The sequence below is a fragment of the Ranitomeya variabilis genome, chromosome 3, assembly GCF_051348905.1.
Source record: "Ranitomeya variabilis isolate aRanVar5 chromosome 3, aRanVar5.hap1, whole genome shotgun sequence".
Taxonomy (NCBI): Eukaryota; Metazoa; Chordata; class Amphibia; order Anura; family Dendrobatidae; genus Ranitomeya; species Ranitomeya variabilis.
This window is the reverse complement of record NC_135234.1, coordinates 106,009,512-106,030,125: the sequence shown is the minus strand read 5'-3', so window position 1 is coordinate 106,030,125 and position 20,614 is coordinate 106,009,512. Positions and strand designations below refer to the sequence as shown.

Below are 20,614 nucleotides of genomic sequence, written 5' to 3'. Positions count from 1 at the left end.
GTTAGTAATTACAATGCGGTTAGCACGAAGCAATTAGCAGCTGGACATTTATACTAAACTGCAATTGCTCCATGTTATGCGGAGTACGTGAAATGACAGCTTACTTCTCTCAATTATGACACGCGATGTGCTTTTGAACCCTTTTGGGTCTGAAGATAAACTGGTAAGCAACTCTTTATAAGTTGCATGGACATCCGCGTCATTAAGCAGGTCATAGTACAGGGAACGATGTATTAGGGATTCAGTCCGCTGTTCACCCCCTGGAAAGAAAGAAAGCCTGTTATATTATTAGGTTTTGGCTTTTTTTTTTCCAAAAAATACATTAATGCCACATATCAAATTCTTATAGAATTTCAAACCTAACTTATTGAAAGCCAGTTTACAAAATATATTGATTTGTCCTTAGTCCGAGTTTAAAGAGGGTTTCACTTTTAAACAATTATATTCCAATATGTTTCTACTATAAATACATAAAACTTTCTAATACGTCCAAGTGTTCACCGATGTTCCAACATTGGCCCCAGTCCCAGATCCCTGCAGTGTCACTTTTGGCTCTGTGTTCCACTTAGGAGATTGCTTTAAGAGGACTGGCTGTTTGCTCATTTCAATAACTGAGACAGCCCCCTCCTCTGTCTGTGCATTGGTCATCATCATCGAAACAGGCGGGTGCCTAAGCTACAGATATGAGCAGTTAGCCAGCCCACTTCTCACACAGCGTTCATTATGTGCTGACACAGGAATCTCCAGCACAGGTCTTAACGTAGAGATGCTGGGTACCCAGAATAAGGCTGTTTTGGGGACATTGGTGGAAATTTTGAAAAGTTTATCAGTTTTAGATTTTTTTTAAAAGGAATATATGATACAGGTTTTTAAGTGAGTAACCTGCTATCAGTACTAATTCTTATATTTTGCCTTTCATGGGACTAGAAATGCATGGTGACAATCCTATTTTTAAGGGCCTAAAATAGTAAATCTAAAATATTTTCCTTACCCATTCTCCTACATTCCCCTACTGCTAATCGGCCATGTCTCTTCTTGCGTCTTTAGAAAGAACATTCACACTGTGGGTATTTCAGAGACAAAACCCATGAGATAAGAAAGAAGCAAAATCAGTATATACCCTACAGCAAGTAAGTAAGTAAACAATAATAGTATGTGTAAAAAACTGAGGGTAGTTAGTTAACCCTGTTTTTATATTAAAAAAAGTTTAAAAGCCATCCCACCATGACAAGGTGCACCCACTGGGGCGGACTAACCTGTCTCTAGTATTAAAACCTTACAATGTGTCAAATGACATCAATGTGAATAAGGAGAGAACAGGACAGGGTTCCAAGTGAGACACCCATTCATGGGAAGCTATATAGATGAAATACTTAGCTCATAGTCCGGCTCATTTATTTGGTTTTGCTGTAATCTCTTGTACACATTTGCGTGACCCACCTTTCTGAGCTAAGTATTTCATCTGTATAGCTTCCTATGGATGGGTATCTTAGTCGGGCCCCTTTCCTGCTCTGTCCTTAGTAGAAAAAGTCAGAGGCTTTGAACTCCTATGTGTGGACGTGGGTGCTCAGAAGGAAAATAGCAACCAATTTCAAGAAGACACCTTCGGCACTCAAAAAATGACACTTCAGAAATATAATTAAATAGAATCAAAGGTTCTAGAATCAAGCACACCACAAACGCCGACGCACCCTGATATCCTTGATAAAGGTCTATGTGCCAAAACGTTCTGTTATTCTCATTTGTCGACTTAAAAACCTTTGATTCTATTCAATCATACCCGAAGTGTCATGTTTTGAGTGCCGAACTTTGTCTTGTGCTCTGTCCTTATTCACACTAACGTCGTTTGACACATGGTAAGGTTTTAATGGTCAAGATTTTTTAAGGTTTCTAGAGAGAGGTTTGGTCCATCCCAGTGGTACACCTTGTCGTGGTGGGATGGCTTTTATCTATTTTTGATGAAAATAGCATTATCTAAGCATTCTTTGCTATTTATACATACTATTATTATTTTATTATTTACTTATTAACTTGCTGTAGAGTATATGCTAATTGTTTTTGAGGAGAGATGGGGGGTTTATCTTTAGAAAGAAGCCACAGAGATTTCCTGTCAGATGGTATGATATAACACCTTAGCTATGGCACAGATCATCAATATGGATAATGAGTCACAAAAAAAGGGATCTTTAAACCGTGTTTTTTATTTTTTGAAATGACTTTAATTTCAGACTTATTGGTTGTCACTTAGCTTTCCAAAACAGGAGAGGACTTTGTCAATCAAATGTTTCACCCTTCCCAGGCAAAATTGCGTCTCTCCATCCTTAAAAAATATAAAAAAATTTCTGTAAGGTCCAACCCACCCAAGGAAATGCTGGAAAGGGCTGTAGCAATAGTCAGTGGTGACATAAATATATTGCTATTTGGATTTTTGTTTGACTGAGCACGATAAAGATCATAGGCAAAGTTGGATGCAGAAGAAGCAAGTCTATTGAGTGGACTCTTGTAGAATGGATCCTCTTCCTCTTCTACAGCAGTAGAGACCTATGAAATAGGACAAATATGCAATTACTTTACTGGAATTTAGCAGAAATAGTCAAAAACGGTGCTATTTTGGAGATGTGATGAGGGCAAAATCATTAGAAAAGTAGAAGCTATTCGGAATGGTCAGTGGTAAAAGGAAACGAGACGTTAAAGGTCCATTGGCTGAATGCCATCAAGAATGAAACGGAAGCCATGGAAAACACGAAAACACAGTGAGAAACTGACTGAACTGATGGAATCAGAATATTGCAGAACATAATACACAAATTGCCGATGTCAAACATCACTCTTGAGGTGAGGTATACAAACCCTTCAATGTGATGGCGCCTGACTTTCCAACGTGTGTGAAAAGCAAGTGACACAAATGCTGTATCGCATCACCAAGTTCTCCAACTTGTGTCTGATTATCCCTATGCCCAGTCATTCACCCCCAAAACCTACCTTAGACAACTTGTATCTGCAGCAGAGACCATTATACCAAGATACTTGTACATGATTAGATTTAAAAAAATACTCTACATGCAGGGGCAGACACAGAGAGAAGGCCCCGAGCAAAAATATATGGGCGCTCTACCGTGCAATAACTCTTCATAATGCACAATTGTAACTACTTTTGAGGTGGTAGTGGGTCCCCTTACCTACTGAGTCGTATCAATGGTATGTCCACCCTTGTCTACATAACTATGAAAGTTTACTTGTTGGGTAACATACATGTTGGGGCTGCTACTCTGTGCACAGCTATCATAGTCACTATACTGTATGGTCATTTGAACTTTCTAAAAAATAAAGTTATCCACACAATATATACAGTACAATGTGACCAAAAGTGTTTTCTTACTTTACTACCACCCTGAGAACCATTGCCATTAGTTTTCTATACGTGCCATGGACTATATGCCATTCTAGATTTCTTATCTGTTGTACTCCTCACCAGGTTCCAAGAAGCCAGCGGGAAAGGCGCCGGAAGGTGAGAATATAATGATTTTTTATTTTTTTTAAATTATTTTTAACATTAGATCTTTTTACTATTGGTGCTGCATAGGCATAGTAAAAAGTTGGTCACTCAGGGTTAATAGCAGCGTTAACGGACTGTGTTACACCGCGTTATGCCACGGTGTAATGCAGTCTGTTTAACGGACTGCTAAACCGCTATGGGGGCACTGACTGGAGGGCAGTAGGAAGGGGACACTGACTGGAGGGGAGTAGGGAAGGGCGAATTCGCGGGCAAACTGTGCCCACCGCTGATTGGTCGCGGCCAGCCGGCCGTGACCAATCAGCGACGTGGGATTTCTGTGACAGACAAACAGACGGAAGTGACCCTTAGACGATTATATAGATAGATAAGCAGATAAAAGATCTCAACAGCTAACAGCCTCTGTGCTTTTTGGCCCCTTCAAGGCAGCACAGAATTCACGACTCAACTTCTCTGTTTTGCCTTACCCTAATTGGTGGGCCCTAAGCAGAGGACTCACCTCTATGGCACATTGCTAATAATGACAGGTGATATTTTTAATGGACAACCCCTTTAATCACTGTTTTCATTTGTAATTCATGCATAAGAATGCCATTAAAGCATTACTGTAAAGTTTGTATTTTGGTAGTTTAAAGTGTATCTGTGTTTATTGAAAAACATCATTTTTGCCTTTAAATCAATTGCATCCTGTTTTTTTTTTCAGTAGTTTCACCCCGTAGAATGTATTTCTTATTTTGAGTCTTCTCTGATCTACTGGGAGGAGACTATAAACCGTGCACAGAGAGCGAGGGACTCCTGTTCTTGTTTCTATGTGTAGCACATGTTCAGAAGCAGCCACATTATGAAATACAATATACAGCAGCATGGAGGACGTCATACAGAAGTACTGAGCTGTGTTACTGTGAATCCAGCACTGTACTGAGGTATAATACTTGTTTGAAACTCCAGCACAGTTTTGTGTATGCCTCGCTGTGCTGAGTGCTCCTTCCTCCTACTTCACTTTCCATAACATATGAGAGCTGTAATATGTCGCCTCACTGTGCCGACAGACATATTGGTTTGGCCAAGTGTGGATAATACGGTAAGTTAGAGGGCTAGTTGGGTGAAGTGGCTCATAAGTGGAGAAGGAAGCAGATTTTTCTGATAAGGTATATTAGAAAAAAAATGTATTTGCCTGTACTAATGTAAAGTTTGTTAAAACAACAGCGACAATTTTATTCAACCCAGGATAATATGTTGAAATATATACAATAGAAATTGAATTTCATGATTTCTTTCAGGAAGGATTAATGCTGGGAACTAATGCACAGCATGTTAATTGCTAACGTAGCAGAAGCAACATTAGAACTTCTGTCCGTTCTCTATCATTGCTGTTCTGCCAGTGATAATCATAACAACAATCAGAAATATTGGAGCAGTTTCAAGTACCTACATTCATGTAACTGAAGCATAATTCTAGGCAGATTATGCCATTATGTGTTGAGTTTTGCGCCCATTGTGAATCATTGGATACAGAGGGGTGTAATATGTGTGCTTTTAAGAGCTAATTCTTCCCAAAAACAAATTCTTAGTAAACATTTCCTCCCTATACCAGGCAGCAGAGTGCCAGGGAGTATTGTAGTTAGAGACGACTCACACCCACCAGAAGTAGAAGAAAAGTGAGTACAATTTTCCTCTCATTCTGTTGCTAATATACATTGATCAGACACAATGCTCAGAATCATACCACTGACTGGTGAAGTGAATAACATTGATTATCTTGTAAGAATGACACCTGTCAAGGGGCGAGATATATTAGGAAACGGTGAACAGTTAAGATGTCAAAATTGATGTGTTAGATGCAGGTAAAATGGACAAGTGTAACGATCTGGGTGACTTTAACAAGGGCCAAATTATGAAGGGTCAGAGCATCTCCAAAACACTTGGTCTTGTGGGTATGCAGTGGTTGTTAACTACCAAAAGTGACACAAGGAAGGACAAATGGTCAATCAGTGATGGGGTCATTAATTCACATGGAGAACTATGGCTAGCCTGTCTTGTCCTATCCCATAGAATAGCTACTGGAGCACAAATAGTGCAAGCTATAGTAATAAGGTGTTCGACATACGACCTACCTAAACAGAGTTGCAGATCAAATACTCCCTTTATGGCAGCATTATTCCTTAAAAGCAGTGGCCTCCTTTATCGAGATTGCACCCTGACACAATGCTCAAAAATTATTCAAGAATGGTTTGAGGAACATAACATCTCAAGGTGACGACTGGTCCTACAAAAGTCTATGTAATCAAGCATCTATGGAATGTGCAGGAAAAACAAGTCCAATTCTTGGAGACCTCTCCTCACTACCTGCAGAACTTAAAGGGATTAGCTACTTTAATTTAACAGATGTGTTGGGTAAATTATGTTCTGGCACTGACTATTATATACAGTGGGTATGGAAAGTATTCAGACCCCTTTAAATTTTTCACTCTTTGTTTCATTGCAGCCATTTGGTAAATTCAAAAAAGTTCATTTTTTTAATTATTGTATACTCTGCACCCCATATTGACTGAAAAAAAAACAAATGTAATATTCTTTGCAAAATGTATTAAAAAAGAAAAACTGAAATATCACATGGTTAAGTATTCAGACCCTTTGCTCAGTATTGAGTAGAAGCACCCTTTTGAGCTTGTACAGCCATGAGTCTTCTTGGGAATGATGCAACAAGTTTTTCCAGGTCATCCACCTGACAGCACCATGGAGGTTGTCTTCTTATCCACAGTGGGACAGGAAACCACGAGTATAAAAGGACCCTCCCCTTACCAATCATCAGTGTTTTTCCTGTCCCACTTTGGATAGGAACTACGAGACTCCGGCAAGCTCCGTGGGGAGTGTGGATCAGGGTGGTTTAGGCCCTTATTACCCTTCCCGCTACAAGACCCCGTGTGCTGAAACCCGACACAGGGTCCCTCAGCTCACCCAGTGTAGCGCTGCTCCTGGGATCGCTGGTCGTTTCCTCCCAGGGGGGGCTCTCGTCCATGCACGCCGAAGCTTCCCCGGTCCGCCCTGTGAACAGGAGGCGACCGGGCGGCTCACCGCAGCACCGCATCACCGGAGCGCCGCACGCTGAACTCCGGAGTAGCTTCTTCCAGGTCGCGTCAGCGGTGGGCGGGGTCGGCGTCTCCGTTTCCAGCTATGGTAAAGTCGGAGCACTTCCGGGGCATGCCGGCGAGCGCGAACGCTCCAACGCCAGGACTCAAGGATATTAGGTAAAGGGGGTAGGTAGACCTCTATCCTGCAATATCCGAGATGGAGGATTCCGCCAGGATAGAGGGTGACAACCAGGCTCACGTAAGTCCCCCTGAAGAGGGCAATTATTAATGCTTACCTCCTGGGTATTCATACCTCTTGCTAAAACGGGGCCGCTTCTATTGTTATAGGTAGCCCCTGCCGCCGCCGCTAAGAAGGGGAGATGTAAGAAGTGCCCTATATGCTCCATAAAATTAAAGGACACATGGCAGAAACCCCTGTGTGAGCCCTGCACTAATCGCATACTGGGTGAAGAGCAGGCCTCTCTCATGTCTAAAATGCGGGCTATTATCAGGGAGGAGGTACAGGCATCAGTCTCTGGCTTAAAGGTAAGGTACCGCGTTTGTAGATTATTAATAAATCACTGTAATGTAGCATAACATGCTGCTATAACCAAGTTTTAAATGCATGTGAAACAGATTTCGTGTGTTATATGTGTTTAAAGAAGGAACTGGGGGCTGACATCTTGGTTTCACAGCAGTTCACAACACTAACAGTGTCATTTTACGGCACCCCATGGACATAGGAGATAATAGACCGGCGAGGACCCTATCTATAACATTGGAGAGGCGTTAGCAGTGAGCTGGGCACGCCTCTGTGGGCTGCACAACTCACTGCTGTAGGTGTGACTAGCAGCCATTTTATTATAGCCCAGTGCTCTCTGCCAAGCTCCACTTACTCTCTATCACAGGAGCTCCATTCACTCCATTAAGCTGCATTCCCAGCCTGCAGAGAGGTGACACCTGACACCTCTCTCAGCCATACAATGTATCTCTCCCCTCCCTCCACAATGCCTGGCCATTCACTGCAGACCTGGAGCTCCTTCTTATCTTACTGAGGGATGAGTCACAGACAGCTCTGCACAGACAATGCTGCTCCATACACACCACATAAACTAACTGTGCTTCTGATGCACTAACTGCTGGTGATAGCAGATCACAGGGCAGTCACACACAAAATGGCTCTGCCCTGTGATGCTGCTCTTCATTCTGCCCCAGGGATACTAGACCACCCAAAAGGGGAGGGAAATGCTGATGTCAGCAGTTACTGCCCAGATTTTCCAGCTAACAGTAAAGCTGGTAAGTCTTACTATAGCTGCTTGAGGTCTAAAACGGAAAATGCTCCCCCTAGTGGTCAATATATATATTTGTAAGAAAATATATAATATTTTTCATATAGAAATGTTTGCAAACAGTGCAAACATTGCATTAGTACATTTTATTTACTATTTTAAGCTTAATTTCACAAAAAAACAAACTACAAGAAAACTGGTGGCACCTTCCCTTTAATGACCCCTCAACCCTCACAGCCAGATAATAAGAAGAGAATGAGGGATTCGGACTCTACGTCTGAAGGAGCGTTGTCCAATTCAGATCTGGAGGATGAGGAGTTTAGAGACCCTCCCGAGAGGGGGAAAAAGTACTTATTTTCTTCTATGGACACGGACGAGCTCCTTGGGGCAGTAAGACACACCATGCAAATTGAAGAACCGCCAGCCTCTTGTTCAATACAAGATGAGATGTTCGGCGGGTTACGAGCTCAGACCTCAAAAGTCTTTCCTGTTAATGCTCATATTCGCGGAATGATTCTGGAGGAGTGGGAGGAGGCGGAAAAACGCCTGATCATTCCAAAAGACTTTAAACTACGCCTCCCATTTGATCCAGCGGAGGTCAAAGACTGGGAGGATGTCCCTAAAATAGACATTCCCCTAGCCAGAGTCTCCAAAAGAACTGCAATACCCTTTGAGGACTCATCTAACTTGAAGGAGGCTATGGATAGGAAAGCAGACAGTCTCTTAAAACGAGCCTGGGAGAGCTCAGCAGCCGTAATGCGTGCGAACATAGCGGCAACCTCAGTAGCACGGTCTATGCACCTATGGGTAGATGACCTAGCAGATCAGCTTTCTTCTAAAACCCCTAGAGAAACTATATTAAAATCCCTTCCCCTCCTTAAAATGGGTACAGATTTTCTAGCAGACGCATCGGCAGAAACACTAAGATTTACGGCCAGGAATCAATCCCTATCAAATGCGGCCAGAAGAGCCATCTGGCTCAAAAACTGGTCGGGGGACGTACATTCCAAAAATAAGCTTTGCGCCATCCCATTTTCAGGGGGAAGGGTATTCGGTCCGGTACTAGACGACATCTTAGAGAAGGCGTCAGATGATAAAAAGGGTTTCCCAGAGGACAAACGCAGAAAGTTTCAGCCCTTTCGGAGGTCACGTTTCAATCAAAGAACTGACTATAGGGGGAAAGGGAAACAAGGAAGATGGAGTTACCCGAAGGGTGGAGAACCTAGAACCAAAAGTAAAAAGTCCACCTTTTCAGGTTCAACATCGGGTTACCACAGAAAATGACGCCACCAGAGTGGGGGGGCGTTTAACCAGGTTTTCGGGAGGCTGGCAAAAGATCACTACAAGCCCATGGGTGTTACAACTAGTTGCTCAGGGTTACAGGATAGAATTCTCTTCTCCTCCCCCACAAAAATTCCTGATCTCCAGCCCCCATCTCACCGCGACATCTCCCATGTGGGTAGATATTCAGGACCTGCTAAAAACAGATGCGATTGTCCCTGTACCTCCCCAAGAGATAGGACAAGGGTTTTATTCAAGCCTTTTTTCTATAATAAAACCCTCGGGGGAATCAAGAACTATCATAAATCTCAAACACCTAAATTCTTGGGTAGTGTACAAACGGTTCAAAATGGAATCAATAAAATCCACGATTCCCCTCCTGGATAGGGGAGTGGTGATGTGCACTCTAGATTTAAAGAGTGCGTATTACCACGTTCCTATCTGCCTAAATCACCAAAAATATCTGAGGTTCGCAATAGAAAAAGGAGGAAAAGTCCTTCATTACCAGTTTCGCTGTCTTCCGTTTGGTCTAGCTTCGGTGCCAAGGGTTTTCACGAAGATTATGATAGAGGTAGTAGCCTACCTAAGAAATCGAGATATCTTAGTCATTCCGTATCTGGACGACTTCCTAGTGGTTGCAGACACGGTAGATCAACTCAGGACCGACTGTCAGTTTGTAATCTCCACACTGCAGAATTTGGGGTGGATCATAAACTGGAAAAAATCCGATCTAGTACCCAAACGGAGGATAAAATTCCTCGGAGTCATGCTAGACTCAAGCGTCAGAATGTCCTTTCTGCCGGAGGAAAAACTGCGAGGCATAATAAACAAGATTCATCTTTTCGCGAAGAGCAGGGTTTCCATCAGAGACGCCATGAAGATCCTGGGGCTGATGACGGCCTGCATACCTTGCGTAAATTGGAGTCAATTTCACTCCCGACGGCTTCAACAGGCGATTCTCTCATCCTGGGACAGAAGACAGGGATCCTTAGACAAAGTGATACAGCTGCCAAACCAAGTGAAGACCTCGTTGCGTTGGTGGACAGATCCCAAAAACCTCAGGCGAGGAGTGGCCTGGAATCATGCTCCCGAAGTGATAATTACCACGGACGCAAGTCAACAAGGCTGGGGAGGCCACATCCAGGGAAGGTATTACCAGGGTCAGTGGACCCGGGAAAACAGCACGCGATCCTCAAACTTCAGAGAACTGCTCGCAGTCTGGAAGGTTCTATCCTCAGCACAGACCTTGGTGAAGAACAAACACGTGAAAGTGCTCTCGGACAACACAACAGCAGTTGCGTTCCTTCGACATCAGGGTGGTCCGAGACACAGGGCTCTACAGCAGTTGGCAGAACGAATCTTCAGGTGGGCAGAAGTGACGGTACTCTCGATCTCTGCAGTTCACTTGGAAGGTTCCAGCAACCAAGTGGCGGACTTCCTGAGCAGGAGGACAGTTCTATCAACAGAATGGGAGCTAAACAACGAAGTTTTCAAAGACTTGTGTCATCATTGGGGGAACCCGAAGATAGACCTCTTTGCAACCAGACAGAATGCAAAGGTCAACGTCTTCTATTCGCTGAACCCTCAGTAAAACCCGGCGGGAGTCGATGCCTTCTCCCAATCATGGGAAAGAGGTCTGTTGTATGCGTTCCCGCCGCTTGCTCTAATACCAAGAACTCTCAGGAAAATCGCAGAAGACGGAGCCAAAGTCCTGCTTGTAGTGCCGTACTGGCCGAAGAGGAGTTGGTTTGCCTTACTGAAAAAAATGTCAAAGGAGAAACCAGTTATTCTTCCGCAAAGAACGGATCTCCTCTTTCAAGGTCCCATTCTCCACCGAAATCCGGAAACCCTCTGTCTATCGGCCTGGATCCTGAGCGGCAAGTCCTAAGAGCAAAGGGTGTTGTGAAATTGGATTTTGGGCTCCCCCGGTGGCCACTGGTGGAATTGAACTGGTGTGCATCATCCCCTCTGTTCACCTGTTTCCATCAGGATGTGGGAGTCGCTATTTAACCTTGCTCCTCTGTCACTTCCATGCCGGTCAACATTGTAATCAGAAGCCTTTCTGTGCATGTTCCTGCTGCTAGACAACTCCCAGCTAAGTTGGACTTTAGTCCTCGTTTGTTTTTGCATTTTGTTCCAGTTCACAGCTGTAGTTTCGTTTCTGTGTCTGGAAAGCTCTTGTGATCTGAAATTGCCACTCTGATGTTATGAGTTAATACTAGAGTCTTAAAGTAATTTCAGGATGGTATTTTGATAGGGTTTTCAGCTGACCATGAAAGTGCCCTTTCTGTCTTCCTGCTATCTAGTAAGCGGACCTCAATTTTGCTAAACCTATTTTCATACTACGTTTGTCATTTCATCTAAAATCACCGCCAATATATGTGGGGGCCTCTGTCTGCCTATCGGGGAAATTTCTCTAGAGGTGAGCCAGGACTATATTTTCCTCTGCCAGGATTAGTTAGTCCTCCGGCCGGCGCTGGGCGTCTAGGGATAAAAACGTAGGCAACGCTACCCGGCTACTGTTAGTTGTGCGGCAGGTTTAGTTCATGGTCAGTTTAGTTTCCATCCTTCCAAGAGCTAGTACCTATGTTTGCTGGGCTATGTTCTCTTGCCATTGAGAACCATAACAGTTTGACCGGCCAAAAAAGGGTTAAATTAATTGACAGAGAAAGGAGAGAAAAGAGAAGTCTGCTGAAGATTTTTTTTTTTTTTTTTTTTTTCCTTCCCTTCAGTTCTGAGTGTGCTTGTAATTGAATCTCTTGCAAGTCTGCCTATATTGCAGCCTTTCTCTCTCTCTCTCTCCTTCTAATCCTGGAATGGCTCTGTGTTCACCTGTTTAAAATGGATATTCAGAGTTTAGCTGCAGGGTTGAATAATCTCACCACGAAAGTTCAAAATTTACAAGATTTTGTTGTTCATGTTCCTATATCTGAACCTAGAATTCCTTTGCCTGAATTTTTCTCGGGGAATAGATCTTGCTTTCAAAATTTCAAAAATAATTGCAAGTTGTTTTTGTCCCTGAAATCTCGCTCTGCTGGAGATCCTGCTCAGCAGGTCAGGATTGTGATTTCCTTGCTCCGGGGCGACCCTCAGGATTGGGCTTTTGCATTGGCTCCAGGGGATCCTGCGTTGCTCAATGTGGATGCGTTTTTTCTGGCCTTGGGGTTGCTTTATGAGGAACCTCAGTTAGAGCTTCAGGCGGAAAAGGCCTTGATGTCCCTATCTCAGGGGCAAGACGAAGCTGAAATATACTGCCAGAAATTCCGTAAATGGGCTGTGCTTACTCAGTGGAATGAGTGCGCCCTGGCGGCGAATTTCAGAGAGGGTCTCTCTGATGCCATTAAGGATGTTATGGTGGGGTTCCCTGTGCCTGCGGGTCTGAATGAGTCCATGACAATGGCTATCCAGATCGATAGGCGTCTGCGGGAGCGCAAACCTGTGCACCATTTGGCGGTGTCTACTGAGAAGACGCCAGAGAATATGCAATGTGATAGAATTCTGTCCAGAAGTGAACAGCAGAATTTAAGACGAAAAAATGGGTTGTGCTTCTATTGCGGTGATTCAACTCATGTTATATCAGCATGCTCTAAGCGTACTAAGAAGCTTGATAAGTCTGTTTCAATTGGCACTTTACAGTCTAAGTTTATTCTATCTGTGACCCTGATTTGTTCTTTATCATCTATTACCGCGGATGCCTATGTCGACTCTGGCGCCGCTTTGAGTCTTATGGATTGGTCCTTTGCCAAACGCTGTGGGTATGATTTGGAGCCTCTTGAAACTCCTATACCCCTGAAGGGGATTGACTCCACCCCATTGGCTAGTAATAAACCACAATACTGGACACAAGTAACTATGCGGATTAATCCGGATCATCAGGAGATTATTCGCTTTCTTGTGCTGTATAACCTACATGATGTGTTGGTGCTTGGATTGCCATGGCTGCAATCTCATAACCCAGTCCTTGACTGGAAAGCTATGTCTGTGTTAAGCTGGGGATGTAAGGGGACGCATGGGGACGTACCTGTGGTTTCCATTTCATCATCTATTCCCTCTGAGATTCCTGAATTCTTGACTGAATATCGTGACGTTTTTGAAGAGCCTAAGCTTGGTTCATTACCTCCGCACCGGGAGTGCGATTGTGCCATAGATTTGATTCCGGGTAGTAAATACCCTAAGGGTCGTTTATTTAATCTGTCTGTGCCTGAACATGCTGCTATGCGAGAATATATAAAGGAGTCCTTGGAAAAGGGACATATTCGTCATCTCCCTTAGGAGCCGGTTTTTTCTTTGTGGCTAAGAAAGATGGCTCTTTGAGACCGTGTATTGATTATCGGCTTTTGAATAAAATCACGGTTAAATATCAATATCCGTTGCCACTGCTGACTGATTTGTTTGCTCGCATAAAGGGGGCCAAGTGGTTCTCTAAGATAGATCTCCGTGGGGCGTATAATTTGGTGCGAATTAAGCAGGGGGATGAGTGGAAGACCGCATTTAATACGCCCGAGGGCCACTTTGAGTATTTGGTGATGCCTTTTGGTCTTTCAAATGCCCCTTCAGTCTTTCAGTCCTTTATGCATGACATTTTCCGTGATTATTTGGATAAATTTATGATTGTGTATCTGGATGATATTTTGATTTTTTCGGATGACTGGGACTCTCATGTCCAGCAGGTCAGGAGGGTTTTTCAGGTTTTGCGGTCTAATTCCTTGTGTGTGAAGGGTTCTAAGTGCGTCTTTGGGGTTCAAAAGATTTCCTTTTTGGGATATATTTTTTCCCCCTCTTCCATCGAGATGGATCCTGTCAAGGTTCAGGCTATTTGTGATTGGACGCAACCCTCTTCTCTTAAGAGTCTTCAGAAATTTTTGGGCTTTGCTAACTTTTATCGTCGATTTATTGCTGGTTTTTCTGATGTTGTTAAACCATTGACTGATTTGACTAAGAAGGGTGCTGATGTTGCTGATTGGTCCCCTGCTGCTGTGGAGGCCTTTCGGGAGCTTAAGCGCCGCTTTTCTTCCACCACTGTGTTGCGTCAGCCTGATGTTGCTCTTCCTTTTCAGGTTGAGGTCGACGCTTCTGAAATCGGAGCTGGGGCAGTTTTGTCGCAGAGAAGTTCCGATTGTTCCGTGATGAGACCTTGTGCCTTTTTCTCGCGTAAATTTTCGCCCGCCGAGCGGAATTATGATGTTGGGAATCGGGAGCTTTTGGCCATGAAGTGGGCTTTTGAGGAGTGGCGTCATTGGCTTGAGGGGGCTAGACATCAGGTGGTGGTATTGACTGACCACAAAAATCTAATTTATCTTGAGTCCGCCAGACGCCTGAATCCTAGACAGGCGCGCTGGTCGTTGTTTTTCTCTCGGTTTAATTTTGTGGTGTCCTACCTGCCGGGTTCTAAGAATGTTAAGGCGGATGCCCTTTCTAGGAGTTTTGAGCCTGACTCCCCTGGTAACTCTGAACCTACAGGTATCCTTAAGGATGGAGTGATATTGTCTGCCGTTTCTCCAGACCTGCGGCGGGCCTTGCAGGAGTTTCAGGCGGATAGACCTGATCGTTGCCCACCTGGTAGACTGTTTGTTCCTGATGATTGGACCAGTAAAGTCATTTCTGAGGTTCATTCTTCTGCGTTGACAGGTCATCCTGGAATCTTTGGTACCAGGGATTTGGTGGCAAGGTCCTTCTGGTGGCCTTCCCTGTCTCGAGATGTGCGAGGCTTTGTGCAGTCTTGTGACGTTTGTGCTCGGGCCAAGCCTTGTTGTTCTCGGGCTAGTGGATTGTTGTTGCCCTTGCCTATCCCGAAGAGGCCCTGGACGCACATCTCGATGGATTTTATTTCGGATCTTCCTGTTTCTCAGAAGATGTCTGTCATCTGGGTGGTGTGTGACCGTTTCTCTAAGATGGTCCATTTGGTTCCCCTGCCTAAGTTGCCTTCTTCTTCCGAGTTGGTTCCTCTGTTTTTTCAAAATGTGGTCCGTTTGCATGGTATTCCGGAGAATATCGTTTCTGACAGAGGAACCCAATTCGTGTCTAGATTTTGGCGAGCATTCTGTGCTAGGATGGGCATAGATTTGTCTTTCTCGTCTGCTTTCCATCCTCAGACAAATGGCCAGACCGAGCGGACGAATCAGACCTTGGAGACATATTTGAGGTGTTTTGTGTCTGCAGATCAGGATGATTGGGTTGCTTTTTTGCCTTTAGCGGAGTTTGCCCTCAATAATCGGGCCAGCTCTGCCACCTTGGTGTCTCCTTTTTTCTGTAATTCGGGGTTTCATCCTCGATTTTCTTCTGGTCAGGTGGAATCTTCGGATTGTCCTGGAGTGGATGCTGTGGTGGAGAGGTTGCATCAGATTTGGGGGCAGGTAGTGGACAATTTGAAGTTGTCCCAGGAGAAGACTCAGCTTTTTGCCAACCGCCGGCGTCGGGTTGGTCCTCGGCTTTGTGTTGGGGACTTGGTGTGGTTGTCTTCTCGTTTTGTCCCTATGAGGGTTTCTTCTCCTAAGTTTAAGCCTCGGTTCATCGGCCCGTACAAGATATTGGAGATTCTTAACCCTGTGTCCTTCCAATTGGACCTCCCTGCATCTTTTTCTATTCATAATGTTTTTCATCGGTCATTGTTGCGCAGGTATGAGGTACCGGTTGTGCCTTCCGTTGAGCCTCCTGCTCCGGTGTTGGTTGAGGGCGAGTTGGAGTACGTTGTGGAAAAAATCTTGGACTCCCGTGTTTCCAGACGGAAACTCCAGTATCTGGTCAAATGGAAGGGATACGGTCAGGAGGATAATTCTTGGGTGACTGCCTCTGATGTTCATGCCTCCGATCTGGTCCGTGCCTTTCATAGGGCTCATCCTGATCGCCCTGGTGGTTCTGGTGGGGGTTCGGTGCCCCCTCCTTGAGGGGGGGGTACTGTTGTGAAATTGGATTTTGGGCTCCCCCGGTGGCCACTGGTGGAATTGAACTGGTGTGCATCATCCCCTCTGTTCACCTGTTTCCATCAGGATGTGGGAGTCGCTATTTAACCTTGCTCCTCTGTCACTTCCATGCCGGTCAACATTGTAATCAGAAGCCTTTCTGTGCATGTTCCTGCTGCTAGACAACTCCCAGCTAAGTTGGACTTTAGTCCTCGTTTGTTTTTGCATTTTGTTCCAGTTCACAGCTGTAGTTTCGTTTCTGTGTCTGGAAAGCTCTTGTGATCTGAAATTGCCACTCTGATGTTATGAGTTAATACTAGAGTCTTAAAGTAATTTCAGGATGGTATTTTGATAGGGTTTTCAGCTGACCATGAAAGTGCCCTTTCTGTCTTCCTGCTATCTAGTAAGCGGACCTCAATTTTGCTAAACCTATTTTCATACTACGTTTGTCATTTCATCTAAAATCACCGCCAATATATGTGGGGGCCTCTGTCTGCCTATCGGGGAAATTTCTCTAGAGGTGAGCCAGGACTATATTTTCCTCTGCCAGGATTAGTTAGTCCTCCGGCCGGCGCTGGGCGTCTAGGGATAAAAACGTAGGCAACGCTACCCGGCTACTGTTAGTTGTGCGGCAGGTTTAGTTCATGGTCAGTTTAGTTTCCATCCTTCCAAGAGCTAGTACCTATGTTTGCTGGGCTATGTTCTCTTGCCATTGAGAACCATAACAAAAGGGTTTATCGGACGACGTGATTTCTACATTAAAAGCAAGCAGGAAGCCAGTAACCTCTTCAATCTATTCCAAAATCTGGAAAAAATTCTGCAGCTACTGTGGAGAAACTACAGTCGATACTGACCGCCCTAATGTTCCCAAAATCCTTGACTTTTTACAGGCAGGGTTTAATGCAGGTCTTAGACCCAGTACCTTACGGGTACAAGTTGCGGCCCTTAGTGTTTTTTATGACTGTACTTTATCAGCTCACCCATGGATAAGTCGGTTTTCCAGGGCAGTTGCAAGACTAAAACCTTTAATAAGGAAAACTATCCCACCATGGGACTTAAATTTGGTTCTTAATGAATTATGTAAAATTCAGTTTGATTTGGGCGATAATCCAGACATAGGTAAATTGTCCCTAAAAACGGCCTTCCTTGTAGCCATTACTTCCGCAAAGAGACTGGGAGAGCTTCAGGCCCTCTCTATTCAGGATCCATATTTACAGGTTTTTCATGACAGATTGGTTCTGAGACTGGACCCAGCTTTCCTCCCGAAGGTGGTCTCCGATTCAAATATTAATCAGGAGGTCATACTTCCTTCTTTCTTTCAGTCACCCAGAAATCAAAAAGAGTCTCTTTACCATAGTCTGGACTTTAGAGAATCGGTTCTTAAATACCTAGAGATTACAGCACCCTGGAGGGTAGATAATAATCTTTTTGTTCAGTTTAGGGTATGTGCACACGTTGCGGATTTCTTGCAGAAATTTCCTGAAGAAAACCGGAAATTCTCTGCAAGAAATCCGCATTTTTTTTTTTGCGTTTTTTTCCCGTTTTTTTTTGCGTTTTTTTAGCATTCTGCAAGCGTAATTAGCTTGCAGAATGCTCCAAGCGATCTGTAGCATCGCTTGGAAAACTGACTGACAAGTTGGTCACACTTGTCAAACATAGCGTTTGACAAGTGTGACCAACTTGTTACTATAGATGCTGCTTTTGCAGCATCTATAGTAAAAGATAGAACGTTTAAAAATAATAAAAAAAATAAAAAAAATGCTTATACTCACCCGCAGACATCAGATCTCCTCACCGGCGTCCGTTCCGTATAGATGGTGTGTGCGCGCAGGGCCTTCCATGACGTCACGGTCACGTGAGCGGTCTCGACCAATCACAGGACAGTGACGTCATTCGGCAAGGTCCTTCACCGCACACCAGCTACAGGAACCAGCCAGCGTGCAGCACAGAGGCGGGAACACTTCGGGGGACATCGAGGGTGAGTATAGGACTATTTTTTATTTTAATTCTTATTTTTTTACCAATTATATGGTGCCCAGTGCGTGGAGGAGAGTCTCGTCTCGTCTCGTCACGCAGCCCCGTGCGGGAAGTAAGCAGATCAATGGACCCCTAGGTGTGCGGAATCCCCTGCAATTCCGCATTTTAATGAACATGTTGCTTTTTTTTCCGCGATGCGATTTTTTCGCGGAAAAAAAGGCTACATTTGCACAAAAAATGCGGAATACACTGAAAATAATGGGAGGCATATGTAAGCGTTTTTTTCGCGTTTTTATCACGTTTTTATAGCGAAAAAACGCGAAAAAAACGCGAAAAATACTGAACGTGTGCACATGGCCTAAGAGGCCCGAATAAGGGTAGAAAGGTGTCTAAATCCACAATCGCGAGATGGATTAGATCTACAATAATCTCGGCCTATAAAGCCCGGGGGAGGGATCCACCGGGATATATCAAAGCACATTCGTCTAGGTCAATGGCAGCCTCTTGGGCAGAAAAAGGGGGGGCTTCAACAGATCAAATTTGTAACGCCGCTTCCTGGTCTAATCTTAGTACATTCTCCAAGCATTACAAACTAGACGTGATGTCAACACAATTAAGTTTTGGCAGGAGGGTACTCCAGGCAGTATTCCCACCCTAGGAAGTAGTCTGCTTTGGTACTTCTCCATGGTGCTGTCAGGTGGATGACCTGGAAAACGGTAATTAGTCTTACCGGTAATAGTATTTCCAGGAATCCATCCTGACAGCACTGCTAGTTTCCCTTCCCATGCTGATTTACTAAGAACTGATGTGATGTAAACATTTGTTTCTTGTTTGTGTTTAAATAAAATATTCTTTTTTGGCATCCATCCAGATGTGGTACTTTGAAAATCACTGATGATTGGTAAGGGGAGGGTCCTTTTATACTCGTGGTTTCCTGTCCCACTGTGGATAAGAAGACAACCTCCATGGTGCTGTCAGAATGGATTCCTGGAAATACTATTACCGGTAAGACTAATTACCGTTTTCACACCTGGATTTGGGGATCCTCTGCCATTCTTCCTTGCTGATCCTCTCCAGTTCCGCCAGGTTGGATGGTGAACCTTTGGCGGACAGCCATTTTCAGGTCTCTCCAGAGATGCTCAATTGGGTTTAGGTCAGGGCTCTGGCTGGGCCAGTCAAGAATGGTCACAGACTTGTTCTGAAGCCACTCCTTTGTTATTTTAGATGTGTGCTTAGGGTTATTGTCTTGTTGGAAGGTGAACCTTCGGCCAAGTCTGAGGTCCAGAGCACTCTGGAAGAGGTTTTCATCCAGGATATCTCTGCCATTGAAAGACACATGAAGGCAGCCAAGTAAAACCAGTTGTCCTGTGCCTGCAGCTGAAAAACACCCCCAAAGCATGATGCTGCCACCACCATGTTTCACTGTTGGGATTGTATTGGGCAGGTGATGAGCAGTGCCTGGTTTTGTCCACACATACCACTTAGAATTATCAACAATAGATTCTTCTCATCAGACCAGATAATCTTATTTCTCATAGTCTGGGAGTCCTTCATGTGTTTTTTAGCAAACTCTATGCAGGCTTTCATATGTCTTGCACTGAGGAGAGGCTTCTGTTGGGCCACTCTGGCATAAAGGCCTGACTGGTGGAGGGCTGCAGTGATAGTTGACTTTGTGGAACTTTCTCCCATCTCCCTACTGCATCTCTGGAGCTCATCCACAGTGATCATGGGGTTCTTCTCTACCTCTCTCACAAAGGCTCTTCTGAATACTTATGACAATGTGATATTTCAGTTTTTCTTTTTTTAATAAATATGCAAAAATTTCTACATTTTTGTTTTTTGTAGTCAACATGGGGTGCAGACTGTATATTAATGAGAAAAAAAAAACTTTTCAATTTACCAAATGGCTGCAATAAAACAAAGAGTGAAAAATTTAAAGGGGTCTGAATACTTTCCGTACCCACTGTAAGTATTACAGGCTCTCCTCACTCACAGACTGCATAGCTCCTGTTCGCTAAGTGTTCCTTGATGGAGTGGTATGTGACCAGACCTGTCCATCAGCTTTGAACTTGGAGAACAACTTTCCCATGTCCAGTGTTTTTCAATTGGAGGAGGCTGATGGACATGCCCAGTCACATTACTCTGTCGACAACCATCTTGAAAACATAAGAGTTGTGCAGTCTGTGAGAAAGGCTGCATTAACTAATAGGCAAACCACAATGGAGGAGAACCTCTAATACTTATATATTAGCAAGTACCACAAAGCCATGCCCCCAACACATTTGTTAGCTCCTTAACGACTTTTGGCATACATGTACGTCAAAAGTCGTGTCCCTACCTTTGATGCGGGTTCTCACACTGAGCCCACATCTTTCTCCGCACATGATGGCTGATGGTAGACATAAAAGTTTCTCACCTCCTCCGCAGCATCTTGTGAGCTGGTGAAAGAGAAAATGGTTGATGCGAGAAGAAAAACTACGCAATTCTTCATGGTGAGACCTGTTGAAGACATTACAATAGAAATAAAATATGAACAACAATTATAAATACATAATATTCTCTCATCACAATAGATGATAAGGT

The 20,614-nt window shown here is 44.1% G+C and overlaps 1 protein-coding gene across 1 annotated transcript in view; it reads right to left on the bottom strand.

The window, feature by feature from the left end:
• The window catches only part of SERPINF1 (serpin family F member 1), an 88,733-nt gene that overhangs the window by 19,897 nt on the left and 48,222 nt on the right, over nucleotides 1-20,614 (bottom strand). The window contains exons 2-4 of the mRNA XM_077294481.1: nucleotides 20,448-20,530; nucleotides 2,361-2,541; nucleotides 105-260 (exon numbers count right to left, since the gene is read on the bottom strand). Coding sequence (XP_077150596.1) covers nucleotides 105-260; nucleotides 2,361-2,541; nucleotides 20,448-20,522 — 412 coding nt within the window. The 5' untranslated portion in view covers nucleotides 20,523-20,530. The remainder of the gene's footprint in view (nucleotides 1-104; nucleotides 261-2,360; nucleotides 2,542-20,447; nucleotides 20,531-20,614) is intronic.